Source organism: Sycon ciliatum, chromosome 3 (assembly GCF_964019385.1).
Source record: "Sycon ciliatum chromosome 3, ocSycCili1.1, whole genome shotgun sequence".
Classification (NCBI taxonomy): Eukaryota; Metazoa; Porifera; class Calcarea; order Leucosolenida; family Sycettidae; genus Sycon; species Sycon ciliatum.
The window spans coordinates 956,536-973,004 of NC_088645.1; the positions used below are offsets into that span (position 1 = coordinate 956,536).

At 43.0% G+C, this 16,469-nt stretch overlaps 1 protein-coding gene across 2 annotated transcripts in view; it reads right to left on the reverse strand.

Moving 5' to 3' along the window:
* The window catches only part of LOC135811195 (RING finger protein nhl-1-like), a 209,821-nt gene that overhangs the window by 78,289 nt on the left and 115,063 nt on the right, over positions 1 to 16,469 (reverse strand). For both annotated transcript variants that reach the window (XM_065324389.1, XM_065324388.1), the window contains one exon: positions 3,110 to 3,247. In XM_065324389.1, the coding sequence (XP_065180461.1) occupies positions 3,110 to 3,247 (138 nt within the window). The remainder of the gene's footprint in view (positions 1 to 3,109; positions 3,248 to 16,469) is intronic.

The window sequence follows — 16,469 nt, forward strand, 5'->3', positions numbered from 1 at the left end:
TGCGTCTGGAGCACTCGAGAAGCCCGTCATACCCGGGAAATTACTGTTTTTTGCTTTTTCCGCCAAAGTGTCCCTGCCAGCAGTGGTTGTCTACCCAAACTCGGCGTTTGAAGAGTCGTGCATACGTGCTCGTCTGACTGTTCAAGATGTGACTACTGCAGGCTTCAATGGCATTTACATAACTGGGTCAATAAACCATTTCGACTGTAAAAGCGTTGTTTTCTACCCCGTGGTGAAAAAAATGACCCATGATGACTTTAGGCATGGCCGGACCAATCCTTATCTGCTTCCACTGGGCGTAAATTGTTCTTGTTCTGAGTTCTGTTCTCATTTTAGTGCTAGTCGTTTCACTTTTCATCATTCTTTGAAGTAGTTTATTTGAATTTTATTTGTTTCCATGCTCTGATCGCTTGTTATGTTATTTATTTGCGTGCTTTCTGTGTTATCCATTTAACCAGCGCCTGCAAGGCTGCAGGCTGTGTTTGAGCTGTGACTGATGATGTCATTGCTTTTGTCTTTGTTGGGGATAGTCACATAGCTGTGTTGACAATTACCACCATTATTACACTCTGTGAACGAACACATACATCCACTCACTCGAACACAGCAGCAACAACATGTTCCTTCCAGCAGTGAAGTTTTATTCCTTCTTACAGTTGTTTTGGTCACAGAGGCCTCATTAGAGAATGTTGAGTTGTTAAATGACTGGATAAGAAAATAGTCGCCTATTTTATACTGTGAAGAAGATGTTGGTGCGATTTCAGAGATACTCGGGGAATTGCGTGTTGCTCCTTATATCAGAGCTCGCGATTTCCCTGCCGACTGGAATTCTCACTTGACTGACTCACGACTGCCATCTAGAGTACACGAGATGTCCATCGCACCTTCCACTCGGCAAAATATGCTATACCGTCGCTTGAAATGAGGGAGGGTGCTCTAAAGACCATGCGCTTGATACTCGAAGTGCGAAAACAAGGTGCTAACATGTTGATAGGTACTGAAATTATAGGAAAGTCTGCAAAGAGGTGATAGTTACTGCCGGATACAGCAGTCATGCAAGTAGTTCACCTGGCATCAACCCCATGCTCTCCCTATCCACACTGCACCAACGGCTCGCTCTTTGGGCGTGTGTATCGTTTAGCTCTCATACATACAGTCATGGAAGAATCAGTATAAACTAGGTGATTGTTTCTTTTCAAGTCATTCAACAACTCAACCTTCTTTGATGAAGTCTTAGTGACCAAAACACGTGTCAGAACGAATAAAACTTCAATGCTTGAAGGAACCTCTTGTGACCTGTATTGGACAAGGGAGTGGATGTGTGTGATCGGCCACAGAGCACAGTGATGGTGGTGAATGTCAATGCAGACACTTTCAACGGCCGAATGCCGTTTACCCTCTGGTTAGTCACGTTGATCATCTTGTTTTGTTTCTTTGTTGGAGTTGCTGTTTTCTTCACTTCATGTCCAGATTTATTTCATGCACTTCGTGGTGGCTGTCGCTGCATTAGCTGCTTGCTGTTGAGTTTATATTAATTCGCAAACCAAACGGGCGGATCTTCCCAATGAAAAGGTGGCAAATGGCGAAAGCTGTAATTAATGAAATTGCAGAGGGATGTAATAAGGATAGAGGTGGAAAGAAACTAAGCCAGCTGATCATCAAACAGGACGTTTGGTACTCCAGGTACTAAGGGTGTGCGGGATCATGCTGGCTCGGAACTGGCGGAGCGGGGCGATGGCACCTATATTGCTGGGTAAGGTGTTCCACAGCCGGGCGCCCCGGAGCGCGAGGCAACCCTTGCCGAACCTGGTGCAAACTGGCAGTTGGCGCAGACCCATGGTGGAGTGCAACCTTGTTGGGCCAGCTGACGAAGGAACTAGGAGGGCTTGCAGATCAGAACTTGCGTGCCCATTCTGAGACCTCCAGACAAGAATGGCGAACATCTGCCTGCATATCTCGGATACTCTGTATGCGCCCAATTTCAGCAGGAGGGTGGGCGCGGAGGTGTGATGCGAGAGTCCGAAAACCGCCCTTGCCGCCCGATTCTGCATGACTTGTAGCCGATCCAATTGGTTGGCAGTAAGGAGTGGGGAGAACGCAATGGATCCGTACATCACATTCAGGTCAGACATGATGATCGCTTTAAAGTAGAGAACTCGGCTCTGATGAGTCAAGCAGCGACGCAACCTCCATAGTGCTCCGATCCTCTGGGCGGTGCAGCGATCAACATGGGACGTCCATGACAGATCCGAGTCGAGGAGCACTCCAAGATACCTGGCCGCAGTAACGGCTTCAGCCATGACGAGATATTACTGGCAGTTCTGCCACCGTTTTGTATGCCTTGTTCTATGTGTCTTATGCTGGAAAAAGTGCTGTTCATTTTGTTCTTCCTCTTGTTCTTCTCTTTCTCTCTTCAATGCTAACTTGTATTATCTGTACTACATATTTTTCACCAGAGGTTGTCATGTTGTGCTGGTGTTGTGTTGGGCAAAGAAGGAGTTTTAGAAAAGATATAAGAGACATTTCGCACCACACATACAGTTACGAAACGTATGCTGACTCATCACCTGACTTCGAGGATTCGTCAGAGTCCCTGCGGAGAGCTCGTTTTCACGAAAGGAAGCCTCTTATTTCGTGGCATGCTCCAAATTCGTCAGATACACCTTTTTTCCCCAGATACACATGTTTTGTCAGGTACACATTTTTTCCCTTAATTCCATGATCCATGCACGTGTACGTGTGTGTGTAAACATGCGTACGCCAAGCTACCAGCCATATTTGTTGTTGCTATGGACATTTGCAGGACAATTTGCGAAACCTGAATCTGCTTTCAACGAAACGAGGACGAGCCGAATCAAACTTTCGTTTCGCATTCGATTCGCAGCAGATGCGAAAGGTCCTTATAGATCCAGTTCTCCCACAAGTTTATTGAATGTTTCAGCTGCTCAATATCTTGGTTACCGATTATAGCATTCTATCTGTTCAGTACCTATTTACTTTCTCTGCTTCAAGAACTGAGACAAAGTCCATTTTAGTGCTAATCATAGCAACCATCAGATTAGAATTCTGAGAAATCTCAGCAATAAACACCACACAAGCACTAACTTACTCTCACACAATGGTCATGGAGATCGGTTACAGCATAGCAAATACCATGCTGGGGCAGAGACAGTGCTGCAACACCATACGATCTACCGATAGCACCATTACCAATCGTTTTCACGTAAGACCCATCCTGATGTAGGACCTGGAAGAGAAACACATTTGTTTTCCTGGTTAGTATAACTGCAAGATCTTCGCCTTAAACCATTTAAAACAAAAAATGAATGAACCCTGTTCCTGAGTGAAATGTTCCAACAACAAGGAATACAGTCAACAGAGAGGTGAACAGAGTGTTGCAGGAGGCTTGATAGGCAATTGGACAGGCAAGATGAGAGTACAGAGAGGTTCATCACAGAAAGCAAAGATGCAGGCAGTCAGTTGAGATAGGAGAGTGTCAGGCAGTTAGTTGAGATAGGAGAGTGTCAGGGAGCGGATGAGAGCCTTGTTACAGGCGTTATTTCTCACTTAAGAAATTCAAAATATTAGTCCTCTGGCCTAATTTGTGTTATTTAGAACAATGTTTTCTTCCCGATCAGAGCTGTACAATAACTAGGTTTTTTAAATTCCATCATTGTCCATCACCAACCGCGATAATATTATCCACTTTTCTTCTTTGTCCATCACAGAATTAGTTAAATGTTTCATGATTTGTCATCAGTGGAACGCCGTCACATAAAAATGTAATAACTAAACACACACACACACACTTATATGTAGGACTCAGTATAGAGTCCATGCACTATATGATGTCCAGCACCCTATATAGAGTCCATTGGTCCAAAATCCACTATACAGAGTCCAGGAGTCCACTCAGTTTTGATCAGCTTCATCCTGCCGCGCAATCCCCTATAAGGAGTACACTTTTTCTACAAGTCCCCTATTCACGGTCCAGGAGTCCAGTTTATCCAGTCACGCCGTCCTGTGTGTTGTGCCCCGAAAGAGAACACATTTTTAAAAAAAATTCAGTTTTGCTTGCCTCGTGGCAGCGCATTCCTTTCTTCACTTCAGCCATGGCTGCCAATTCTGCTGTGCAGTTGCTGACAGTAATCTGTCTCGAGCTAACCAAGGAGGATAAGGAGACGTTCAAAATCAAATCTGGAAAGCGTCTTGTGGTTCTCTGAAGACGTTTCATCAGTGCGCGGGATGAAAGCAGAAATTGCAGAACGAGAAAAGTTCAGCACAGTTCAAATCTGACGAGTCAGGTACACTGACGCTCTCTTTCGTTCGACGCCACAAGGATCCCCTGTTTGGCTGGCCATTGCTGCCAGTAAGACGTTTGAACGGTTTCATCAGAGCGAGGGATGAAAGCAGAAAGCGGAGAAAGAGAAACGTTCAGCACAGTTGCAATCTGACGAGTCAGATACACTGACACTCTCTTTCGTTCGACGCCACAAGGATACCCCTGTTTGACTGGACAAGAGCTTCCTGTACCACCGTGTCAAAAGGCTGTCCAACTACATGGCAGGACGATGACTGAGGTAAGGAAGCTTTTACTCGTTTCGATTGGTCTGCTGTTCTGTCGTTATGCTTGAATTTTTTTCCATTTTCAAGGAGCGTATCGCGTTTGTTTGATGTTGCTTGAATGAATGCCCTAAAAGCAAGAGTCCATAACCCCCCAGAGTGTGCAACTCCAGGTTGGGGTCTGGCGCAACGAAATCCAAACATTGCGTCATCCGGTCCCCGGGCAAGCATGGGCGGATGGGGCCATGTGCATATCTGGTACATCCGGCGGGGGTTACTTGAAGGTTGCTTTGAAGCAAGCCACGGAAGTGTCACGTAAAACGTTTGCTCCACGGGCTATGCAGTGTCAGCAGAACGGCTTTGATTTCACAGTCACAGAATTTTTTTATTTGAAGAGAGTTTCTCTGCTCGTTGTCTGAAAAGCTTGTATTTAATTGGGAGAGTTCGTGACTCCGGGATAGCAAGAATAGGCATGGATATAGATTTACAAGATTTGATAGAAATAGCTCTTGGCACACGGCATGAAGACCCGATCGATTTCGAAGTAGATGTGCTTCAACCTGCTCCTCAGTCCCATTTTGGTACAATTTCCAATACTCGACAATCGAGAGAAGAAAATGAGGAGCCCAGATCGAGCAAAAACTGACGAATATCGTCCACAGAGACACTGCACTCCGGCGACAATGGGGAGCGCTTTGCTTTAGGTTCAACAGTGGCCATTGTTCTTCTCTTATCGGAGAGACACTCAAAAGGGAAAACTGTTCGACAACTCTAAAATAATTCTTTGTGTACTTGAGCCTTTCCAGGCGTGTTACGTACAATACCTGGCCGTGGATTCGTAAAGAAAGACCCCAAATTGGGCAAACGGGCGAAGTAGGTCCGGGCCAAACTTCCCATTTCGTCATAGCTACTCACTACATGACGTATGAAGTTTGGATTTCGTTGCGGCACTGATTTGTGCTGAGAAGGATCACGAGTTGCACACTCTGGGGGGTTATGGACTCTTGCTAAAAGTAATCAACCACTTCGTAATAGTCCTCAAGGACTGCAAGGACTTTGCATCAATCGTATATGATCGTCTAGCTATCATCAATTTTTATTTCATGAGAAATGTATTTTTATCCCTGTGATAATTATGTGAACTCCACGACACTCTTCCTGTAGTATGATGTCGAATACAATGGGATCCACAAACGCAGTGCCAGTGTACTAGTAGTAGTAGGACTAGGAGGATTGCTTGTATGCCAATGACAAGAAGAAGCTTCTCAAGCTAATACTCGTATTCCCTGAAGTAACCGTTTTGATGTCACGAACATGACATTGTGTCAGTGAAACTGCCTCGTGACAACAAATCATTGCATTTCCATCTTGGGGAAGACTGACTTACAGCAACGCTGTACAGATTGTTCAAATCATCTCATTTCAATTTAGTTGCAGTGAAGTGAAACACTGTGTACACTACATGTATGTTGGTGTGTCTGTGCGTTTTGAGTGTGCACAAACGATCTTATTCCTCGTATTACTAATAGATTATTGTACCCACCATCACCTGTTCACAGGTCTTTGAGTGGATTGATTTTCATTGAGCATCACATTCGTTGAGAACTTAGTAGTTGTGTGCTCCCATGCATCATTACGGTAATAAGCGTATCCTTGTGCTATCTATTTGTTGCAGGTGTGCTGATCTTCAGAAGCTTGCGGAACTGAGTGCTGCTGAACATTTGCATGGCCATGAGCAATGGTGAAGCTTGCTATTGCACTCTCAGCATGTGCTAGTATTATGCTGACCACTGCACTATGTTACTCTCTTACACTACTACGTGTATGTAAACGTGCGTGTACCCGTCCCCGTACGCATTCGTTTCGTATAATTATTTGTTATCCCTCTTGACTTTACATGTAAATGGGTGGACGTTTGCATGGCTGTTGGAGTTGCGTGTGTATTGTGTCTCTACTCTTTTCTTGGTGTTTTCTTGGCGTTGTATAAGTGTGTGTGTGTGTGTGTGTGCGCGCGCACGCGCACAATAATTTGAAAACAAATAATTAATCCTGGGCTCTCCATTATTCTCTTTCGATTTTTGGTTTTTTTCTAGGTATTTTCTTGGCGTTGTGTGGGTGTGTGCATGTGTGTGTGCGTGCACAATAATTTGGCAACACTACATGATTGAGATATTGTAATTTGCAGCGTCTGCGAAGAGACCACTTGATTTGAGGATGGTGTTTGTAGGGTTTTTCATGTAATGACGTGGCTGCAGTGGCGCCTCAATACATATTTTTTATCTTGAGAAGTGAATGATGTAAAGGATTAAAGGGAGAGGCCGTTTTCTGGTTAATATTCACTGCTTACAGCAGATCCTATGTCTATTTTCGAACTCGATAGGGGATGCCTAATTGGCTGGACTTTATACAGGGGGTGTTGTCCACATAAAGACTCTTTATAGTTGATTTCAAAGTTTGGACTCCGTACAGTTGATTTTGGACCAATGGACTCTATATAGGGGTGAAGCCAATTGGCTGGACTCTATACAGGGAGTGATGTCCATCGAAACTTTGAGCTCACAGTTGATTCCAAGTTTGGACTCTGTACAGTGGATTTTGGACCAATGGACTCTATATAGGGGTTGGACATCATATAGGGGCTGGACGCTCTACTGAGTCCAACATACTTATATTATCATTTTTATTACTTGCATGTACGCGTTGGAGTCAACCATGCAAGCATGATCCACAACTTTGCTTATGCTGAACATGATAAACAGGACTATGACAGGGGGAAGAAATTGAGCTAGAACGATGATACAATGATATAATTATCATATACAATGTAGCTCATGGGTATTGAAGATATGTCATTTATGAATATGTCTTTAATTATGTCATTGAATATACGTGTAGCTAATATGTAGCTAATATGTGTGTAGCTAATATGGTTTACTTACTTACACCCATCTCCATACACACCTCTATCCGGTTGTGCACTTTCATTTCTCTCGGGTGTTGTCTTTTCCTTTTTTTCACAACCATCACATGTGGCAGAGCTCAAAAGAGACAGAAGCGGAAAGGTTAGCATTTGCTGCCTTGTACGCGAACTGTTCTATTATTCTAGAAAGAAAATTTGTTGTCGCTACAATTGTTTTGTGTTACTCCTCGTCGAGGTGTTAACAATGTAACTTAATTTGCTCAATATGTTCTTGTCACTATTATTATTTCCTTCGAGTTTTGTGTCGTGCTGAACTTGATAATTTTCCACCTTCTCACGAGTGTTGTTATCTCATATCTTTACGCTATATAAATTTTAGTCTTTCCAACTTGAGCCATTCCCTGTAAATCCTTGATGAGAAGGGACCGAAAACGTTCGGATACTTTGACAAGTTTTCCAACTTGAGCCATTCCCTGTAAATCCTTGATGAGAAGGGACCGAAAACGTTCGGATACTTTGACAAGTGCCCTATTTTGCCTGGATGTGTGTTTGCGTGGATACTTACGACCCAACAAGTACCTTCGTTATTAAAGTATTATCCGCCTCCGACCTCTTGTAAAAATTATTATTATTATGTATACCGAAGGATGTACCTAGAGTGCTGACAGTGCTCAACACCACAAAGGCAGAGCGTAATACACAACAGAACAACAAGGACAATCAAGTAGCAGCAAACAAGCCTTGATTGTCCTTGTTCTGTTGTGTATTATTATGTATACAATAAATGAGGAGGCCGAGGGTTTATGACCAATAAAAACTATTGTAAAAACCGAGCTCCCCGAGGTTTTTATAATTAGTTTTTATTGGTCATAAACCCATGGCCGGAGCATTTATTGTATTTAGAATCAACCAGTAAAACTACTACTCAATCTCCCACAACAAAATTAGTGGACAGCTGTTATTTGTGTTGCTATGACAACTCGTGTGCTGGACGAGTATTTGTTGTCATTGGTTCAATTTCTTTTACTCTTCATAGGCTATCAGATCATTTTCCTTATTCGGTCTATTTATAACCAGTATCTATAATGAGAGTGTGGTCTGTCTCCATGGTTACCGGTGTTCATTTCATAACTATGGCCACTGCTCCTTGTTAGACCTTATCTGGAAGGCCCATTCTTGCATATTCCAACACCAGCCAAGGGAGCTAGCTCTCTTGGTTATGCGGACTGGGTCCGATCCTAAAAAGCTGTTTTATGAACTGTTTTTATGAACTGTTTTTATTGGATAGTAGGATAGGATATGATTATGTTGAATAAACGAGGTTTGTGTCAATGGGGGATTGACTTGGAGTTTTTACGAGTTGATTCTAATATTATTTAATTAAACACACGGCGAGGAGAATATAATTTGATAACCGCAATCAATAAAACTAGCTGAACCGACATTTGTGTACTTTATTCATGCAATGTAAAAACGGTGGAGACGATGTGCAATAAAACGATGAAAATATGAAGAAATGGTGTAGGGAAAAAATTGGATTCAAACAAGTTTTCGTACAACACTCATCAGGAATCGTCGTTGTACTAAAGGACACTGAAACAAAAATTGAACTATTATAGAAAATCTAAGTTAGAAAAATAACACTAAGAACAACAGCAGTGAAATTTACAAGTGTGAATTTTAACAATCAAAGCGAGAAATGAGCAAAGGAGAAAGGAAGGAAAGACAACGTGATAACACATAACAGCAGTACATTACACCTAGAACATTAACGGCCAAGCTTGGCCGCACTAAACACGACACGTTACTTGAACAATTTCAACCCAATTATACTATCTTTCTGTACACACAAATTAGGCTTATACAGACGCTGACAGATACAGATACAGACGCTTTGTTCAGTCAATTTCTTCTTCAGACTTTTCCCGTTTGTCTCTTTCCCTCAAAACCAGTTTTAAAATATTATTATGGGGGTGGCTTTATTGGTTTTGTGTTTGTATTATGCAGCATCCCGGGTCATTTAAGACCATGGGGAGTACTGCTGTTGTATGTGAAGAAAATGTAATAAGGAAGACTGAGAAAAAAGAAAGAAAAAAGAGAGAAATATTATTATTATTATTATTTTCCCCGTTTGTCTCTTTCCCTCAAACCAGTTAATATTATTATTATTATTATTATTATTATTATTATTAATAATGCAATGAATATAACTAAATGCGCACTCATATCACAACCATGGGGACGAATCATGTATTCCAGAACGTTTTCTTGTCACAATTATCAATGGAATTCGTGACTAAAGAGAATGATGAAACTACAATAGGATTTATACACTTGCAGTGGAACAGCGAGGATACAAGCATAGTAAGAAAAATAGCACAAACCTAGGAACAATTTGCACAGGTAATAAACTATAGGTGAGGTGAGAAATTATAGGAAATTCAGCACGTGCAGTGTGACAATGGACATGCATGTGTAAGTGTGTGTGAGTGCGAATTTACTGGAATAGCGTAAGTTGCTGGGAGAGCCGACGACAGGTGAAGGTGGCAGCGATGATGAAGAGGACGGTGACGATGATGACGATGATGGTGCAGATGGTGTGAAGGACGGTGGCGGTCAGAAACCAAGTGAAGGCGGAGGCGGTGAGAAGAAGAAGAATACATCGGCAATTAAATTGCATTTGTTGTCTAACCCCGTGTGTCGTGAAAGTTATGATGATTCTTGGTTCAGTGTTGTTCGTTCTGCAAGTAGTTTCAAGCAGTTAAAAGTTCTAGAAGCAGTCTACATTCGCATTCGTGATCCAAATCTTTGTAAACAAAAAGAAAATGTCACCGCACTTACGCTATTCCAGTAAATTCGCACTCACACACACTTACACATGCATGTCCATTGTCACACTGCACGTGCTGAATTTCCTATAATTTCTCACCTCACCTATAGTTTATTACCTGTGCAAATTGTTCCTAGGTTTGTGCTATTTTTCTTACTATGCTTGTATCCTCGCTGTTCCACTGCAAGTGTATAAATCCTATTGTAGTTTCATCATTCTCTTTAGTCACGAATTCCATTGATAATTGTGACAAGAAAACGTTCTGGAATACATGATTCGTCCCCATGGTTGTGATATGAGTGCGCATTTAGTTATATTCATTGCATTATTAAGATTATTGTCTCCACGTCGCCATTATTATTATTATTTGAACAAACGGCGAGGAGACAACAATTTGATAACCGCAATCAGTAATACAAGCTGGATCGACATTTGTGTACATTGTATTCATGTAATGTAAAACTGTGGAGACAATGTGCAATAAAACGATGAAAATGTGAAGAAATTGTGTAGAGAAAAAAGGGGATTCAAACAAGTTTTCGTAGAACACTCATCAGGAATCTTCGTTGTACTAAAGGACACTGAAAACAAAAACAAAATTGAACTATTATAGAAAATCTAAGTTAGAGAAATAACACTAAGAACAACAGCAGTGAATTTTATTTTTTACTTTTATTAATTTTTGTTTTCCTCCCTGCTCACTCTGCCTGTCTTCTGGCACATGCGAATACGTGGACTTACTGTTGACGTAAACGCGGACGTGCGTATAATAATGGTTCGAGTCCTGGTGGTGACAGTCAATTTTTTCTTCAGACTTTTCCCGTTTGTCTCTTACCCTCAAACCAGTTAAAATAATAATAATAAAAATAAAAATAATAATAAAGAGAACAAATTCTACAGTCATCGCCACACTACAACGAAGTCATGAAAGATTACCAGAATTAATTTTCTTGTCACATTCATCAGTGGAAAGTCGTGACTGAAGAGTAACCATGCTGAACAATGATTAAATATACATTCAATGATGTGTTACGAGAACAAAATACAGCGCCAAAATAGAATGAGGGAAGGTGAGACAATAGAAGTGAAGTGAGAGCTAAGTGCAACGGCGGGTGAGAAACTAATTATAACGCTAAAACTGTGTAGTGAGACAAACAATCATGCTGTGCACCTACGAAAACAATTTTAACGCAACTACATGTTTCTTCTGCTTACAAAGATCAGGCTTATGCAAACGAATACAAACAGCCTCAAGCACTTTCAACTGACTAGCATACCGTGCACGACAAAGAACAGAAAAACTAAAATCATCATACACCTGCAGACACTTAGGGTGAGACAACAAGTGAAGAAAAACGGCAGACTTCTTACGATCACATTCACCATCTGATTCCTCGTCTCCAACAACCGCAACCTCGTCCTCCGTCTCATCTCCCAACTCGTCCTCAGTGTCATCCTCCGTGTCATTCTCCTCATCAACACCGATCGGTCCCAGGCTCGCTTCATGTTGTTTAACCTCTGTTCGTTGACTCCTCCTTTGATCTTGATGGATGTTGATTGTGTTACTTTCTTTGTTGAATTCCGTTCCCTTCAGCCTTCTTTCTCGTTGTTCTTGTTCAGTGCTTGCCTCATTCATATATGCACGTGCCACCGACACCACAGACTCAGCCCCAGCACTGCTGATGATAGATGTAGGTGGCGGTTCTGGGGGAGGCAACGGCAAAGACGGCGATGAGGGCATCACCTCATCACAGCGTCCACTTTGTTCTTGAGCTGAATGTTGTTGTGGTGTGTTATCTTGTGTTGTTATGGTGCATTGTGTTGTGGTGACAATATGCCCATTATCCGACTCCAAGGCTCTCGACACGGGTAATGGAGGCACTATTGCCGATGACGGCAATTGTGCTAACGATGGCTGTGGCCGAGGGTTCTTCGGTGGCCTGCCGCGTTTGGGCCGAGCCAGCAAGTGCCGAGCCAGTCAGCATATGCAGTGGGACGTGCTTCTTGATACGTGCGTTCAGATGTTGAAGAGTCCTACCAACGTACCGACTACCGCATTGTCGGCACTCAAATTGGTATACCAATTTATATGCACGGTTGAGTGAGCGGTCACATGCCTGCAGAGTACAATTTTCACATCAAGATTCAACTCAAAGGTTCAAAGCAGGGAGTCGTAAGAGGCTTTTACGACTCCCTGGTTCAAAGGTTCAACTCGAGTGACAGCCTTTTCGGACCAAAACCAGTCGACTCAGCGGCCAAAAGACTACAACATATGGGCCAATCGCGATCATTCGCGCTTTTATAAGAACGAAACAGCGTTTTTAGTGACTTTTTCCATACGAATCCCTATCTAGCAGGCCACAGTCACCCAGTTTCGGTGGAAGTGCGCGAGTTCGATTGGGAATAAAGGAGGAAGGGAGCGTCTCAGCTTCCTCGGACCCAGACCATTCGACTCAGCACCCCGAAGACTACAACTGGTGAAAATTTGATTTTAGGGTATACTTCCCCTTTAAATTAAAGAAGATGTCTTATTCCCGACAACATACAATAAGACCTGAATAGTACCGCACATCATTGCTGAAGCATATGGGAGGACAAAAGACCCAAAAACGATTCATGTATCATCTTGAAGTCTGGCCAATTCTCTAGTTGGGCAGCACACATTCATTGTGCTTTTCCACAGACTTCTCAACAGAGTGCGATGGCACCCAAGGGCTCACAGCTGTAGGAGATCATTATTGCTGGCAAGTGACTTGCACACTCTCATTAACATGGTGGAGCACAACCAGTAAGTTGCTTTGCAGTCTACTCCTCTAATACGACTTTTAGCGGTAACACAAGTCAGGATCGCTTATTACTGTCACGTTTTATTATACATGGTTCTTGTCTTCTAGAGTCTGTTGTTTGAAATATTCTATTTTCACGATGGCCTGTGGCCAATAAGAGAAAAATAATTACAGGCACGTGGATCAGATACAGAGAGATCAAAGTTTAGCTGCTTGCTGAGGCAGTAGCGATGGCAATAGGGAGTTTGTCACATAGGCTGAGCGCAATGGAGCTATATATGTGCTGAGCAATGTGAGCAAGTACATACGGAAGAGATGACAAGTGGTAGAATGTTTGCTTTGAAATCACTCACGCGTGTTTAGCTAAACAATGTAATTTCCGGCTATCTCACTTAATTGGCTGAGCTTTGTTTTCCTCCCTGTTCCTTTCTTTCCACTGTTTTCTTGTTTTCTTTTGTACTTTTACCATGGCTGGTTATCGCCCTCATCTCTGGGGTTGCTCCCCACATTAGCAATGCGTGCACATGCTACGAGATTAAGTTTCATAATAATAATAATAAAATCTCGTCACACAGCGTGCGAATGGGTTGTGTTCAGGGTGGGTGAATTGCAAGAAGGTGTGGTGGTGCGTATCTATGATGCAGGCTATGTGCAAGAAGGATATGGAAAAGGGTATGGCGGCTGCTGAGTGATGGCCATTTGAGTTGGTGCAGCAGCACGGAGTGGGTTCTGTGTTCAAAGAGGGGGAGATGCAAACAGAGGCGAGCGGCGTGCCGTTGGATGCGCTCAAGCCGGTCGTTCAGGGTTGCGGGAGGGGTGAGAGGACAGTGCAAGCATACTCAAGAATAGGGTGGATGTAGGTTAGATAGATGGAGGAGAGAGCAGAAGTGTTTAAGGAATTGCGTAGTCGCAGGAGAAGGAACATCTTCCTGGTCTCTTTAGTGATGATGTAGTCAACATGCGAGTTCCAGCATAGATTCTGCTGCACGAGGAGGCCAAGGTGGCGATGCCTTGAGGCTACAGTGAGGTTGGTATCATTGAGTGTGATTGATGGTGGTCTGGAAGGTGGCCGGTTGGTGTGGCGAAAGTGGATGACAGTGGTCTTACTTTCGTTGACCAGGAGATGCCAATCCTTCAGCCACTGTGCCGCGGTTGTCACAGCTGATTGGAGGTGCTCTTCTGCGGCTAGAAATTTCTCATGAGCGGCAATGATGGCAGTGTCGTCCTCAAACTGGCTGCACTCAGTGTTGGCATTTATGCAGGCGTTTGGCATTTTGATGTCATACTTTGTCTAGTGTACGTGTGAGCTTGGTGTGATGGGTGACATCTATGGTATGTGGTGCACACAAAAGTCCGGGTCGTCAGGGCGTGATTTGTAGGTGGTGCGGTTGCCTTGGTCTTTTGGCGTGTGTTCTGTACAATCATATTGGTCTCAGATTGTTGGTCATGATTCACCCCACTGTCATCACTGCCTGTTCTTTGTTCTTCCTTTCTCACCTCTTCGGTGTCCTTCTTTTTTCAAAATTTCCTCTCCTTCTGCGCCCTCGTCCCTTATTAGTTGTACTTTGAAGTTGGAATTTATATAACCTATCAAATCGTTTATGTTGACGTGTGGCGGAAGCCATTGGAGAAGTTGATGTGTTAAATGTTAAAAAATTGTTGTAAAAATGGCGATTTGTGCTAATGATGTATCCCTAGGCAGGTGAAGAGAGTGCTCAAAAATTCTCGACCTCGACTCAACAATGATCATGCTGACTTGGGCCGTATTGGTGTGTTTGTACAGGCTCTTGTTGCTTGTTTGGTTTCAAGATGACTGGTCAATCAACGGACGTAGTGGTTTCTGATAAAACGCATCTACTCAAGTGCTGCGAGGTCAACAGTGCCCATGTGCCACAGGTTGAAAAATGTACAGTGGAATCAGGAACGATTCAGTCACCATCAATCACCTTAACATCACTCTGCTTTTCCACCTCTCACATGTACGTCACCCAGTGGCACATGACGCTATTATATCCGTTGACTGCTGTGGGGTAGAGGGGATGGTTCGATACCGGAACGGTATGAGCCGTTCCTTTGTGTTAGTCCATTGCCTCCAAGTTGCCCAATTGTTCGCATCAAATCAGAGGTGGCTCCAAACCAGAAAGGTATTAGAGTGCACGTTAAATTCACTCTGAGTTCTGACATTTTAAAGTAATTGCTATCGCTCCACGATGGCCAGTACAGAAAAACAATAGGCCTTGTGTGTGCTTCCATCACTTTTCATTGGTGCTTTAATGGCGAGAGGCAAGCCGCTGTTTACCTGGGACAAGAAGTTGATGTTTCGAAAGAGGTAAAACTCAAGTTGCAGTGCGAAGCAACAGGTCAAAACTCACCTGCTTGGTATGGTGCTTTTGGTAATCGCAGAGCCATGAAATGTTGGCTCGGAGTAAAACACATGGTAGTCTCACTGTGACATATTTATGTTTTCTAATCAAAATACCACGAGAGAAAGTGAATATTGAGTCCGTTCCGGTTTTTAACCTATTTCCTATTTAAAACCGTCCCCTCTTCTGCTGCCAGGGCTCTAAGAACCAGGGGAAACGGTTCATTTTTACTGAAAACACACATCACACTTAAAGGACGGTAACTCGGGCATCTTTCCTCCAAATAGTATAGTCTTCCTGGAAAGCTATTGCAAGAAGGAAAATAATGAGCTGACGCACCAATCTTCAAAAAAAGTTCGAGACAAGCTTAAGAACCTTTGTCCCATTCGACTCTCCTTGGTCGTATCGAGCGTAACAGATTTTGACCACTTCTGTGAGTACATTGCTTGATTTGAAGTGAGTGTGTCCTGACTGTAAGCTTGGAAAAAGAGCTAAACATAGAATATCAAGTGTCCAAACAATGTGCAAAACATATTGGACCGCGTGTGGATATGCGTCTCTGTCGAGCACCATAAGTCAACGAATAATAAATCCATTATCTCAAGGATTGTTGCAAGCGCAAGCTGAGAGCATTCTTTTCGACCTACATAATATTTCGATTGTGAGAATTGAGTAAGTACTGACCACATAACAATCATCCACACATACACCTGCACTGCACATTCTCATCAACACACCATGTATATGACCACGTAATACTACGGGCTCAGAGCCTGGTCGTCATCTAGAATCCCGGTATAGTATGGGATCAGCAGTGATTGGTTACAGAGGCACTCCAGTCTCATTATCCAGGTCATGTTTCCGATGGCTAAACAAAAGTATGGTAGGTGAAACAGAAGACCTCTCCAACAAGAACAACCGTGCGCAAGTATTATTGAGTGGAGTGGGAAATGTTTTTTGGAATTTCCCGAAGCAAGGAAGACCTGATGACATCACATTTGCTTAGC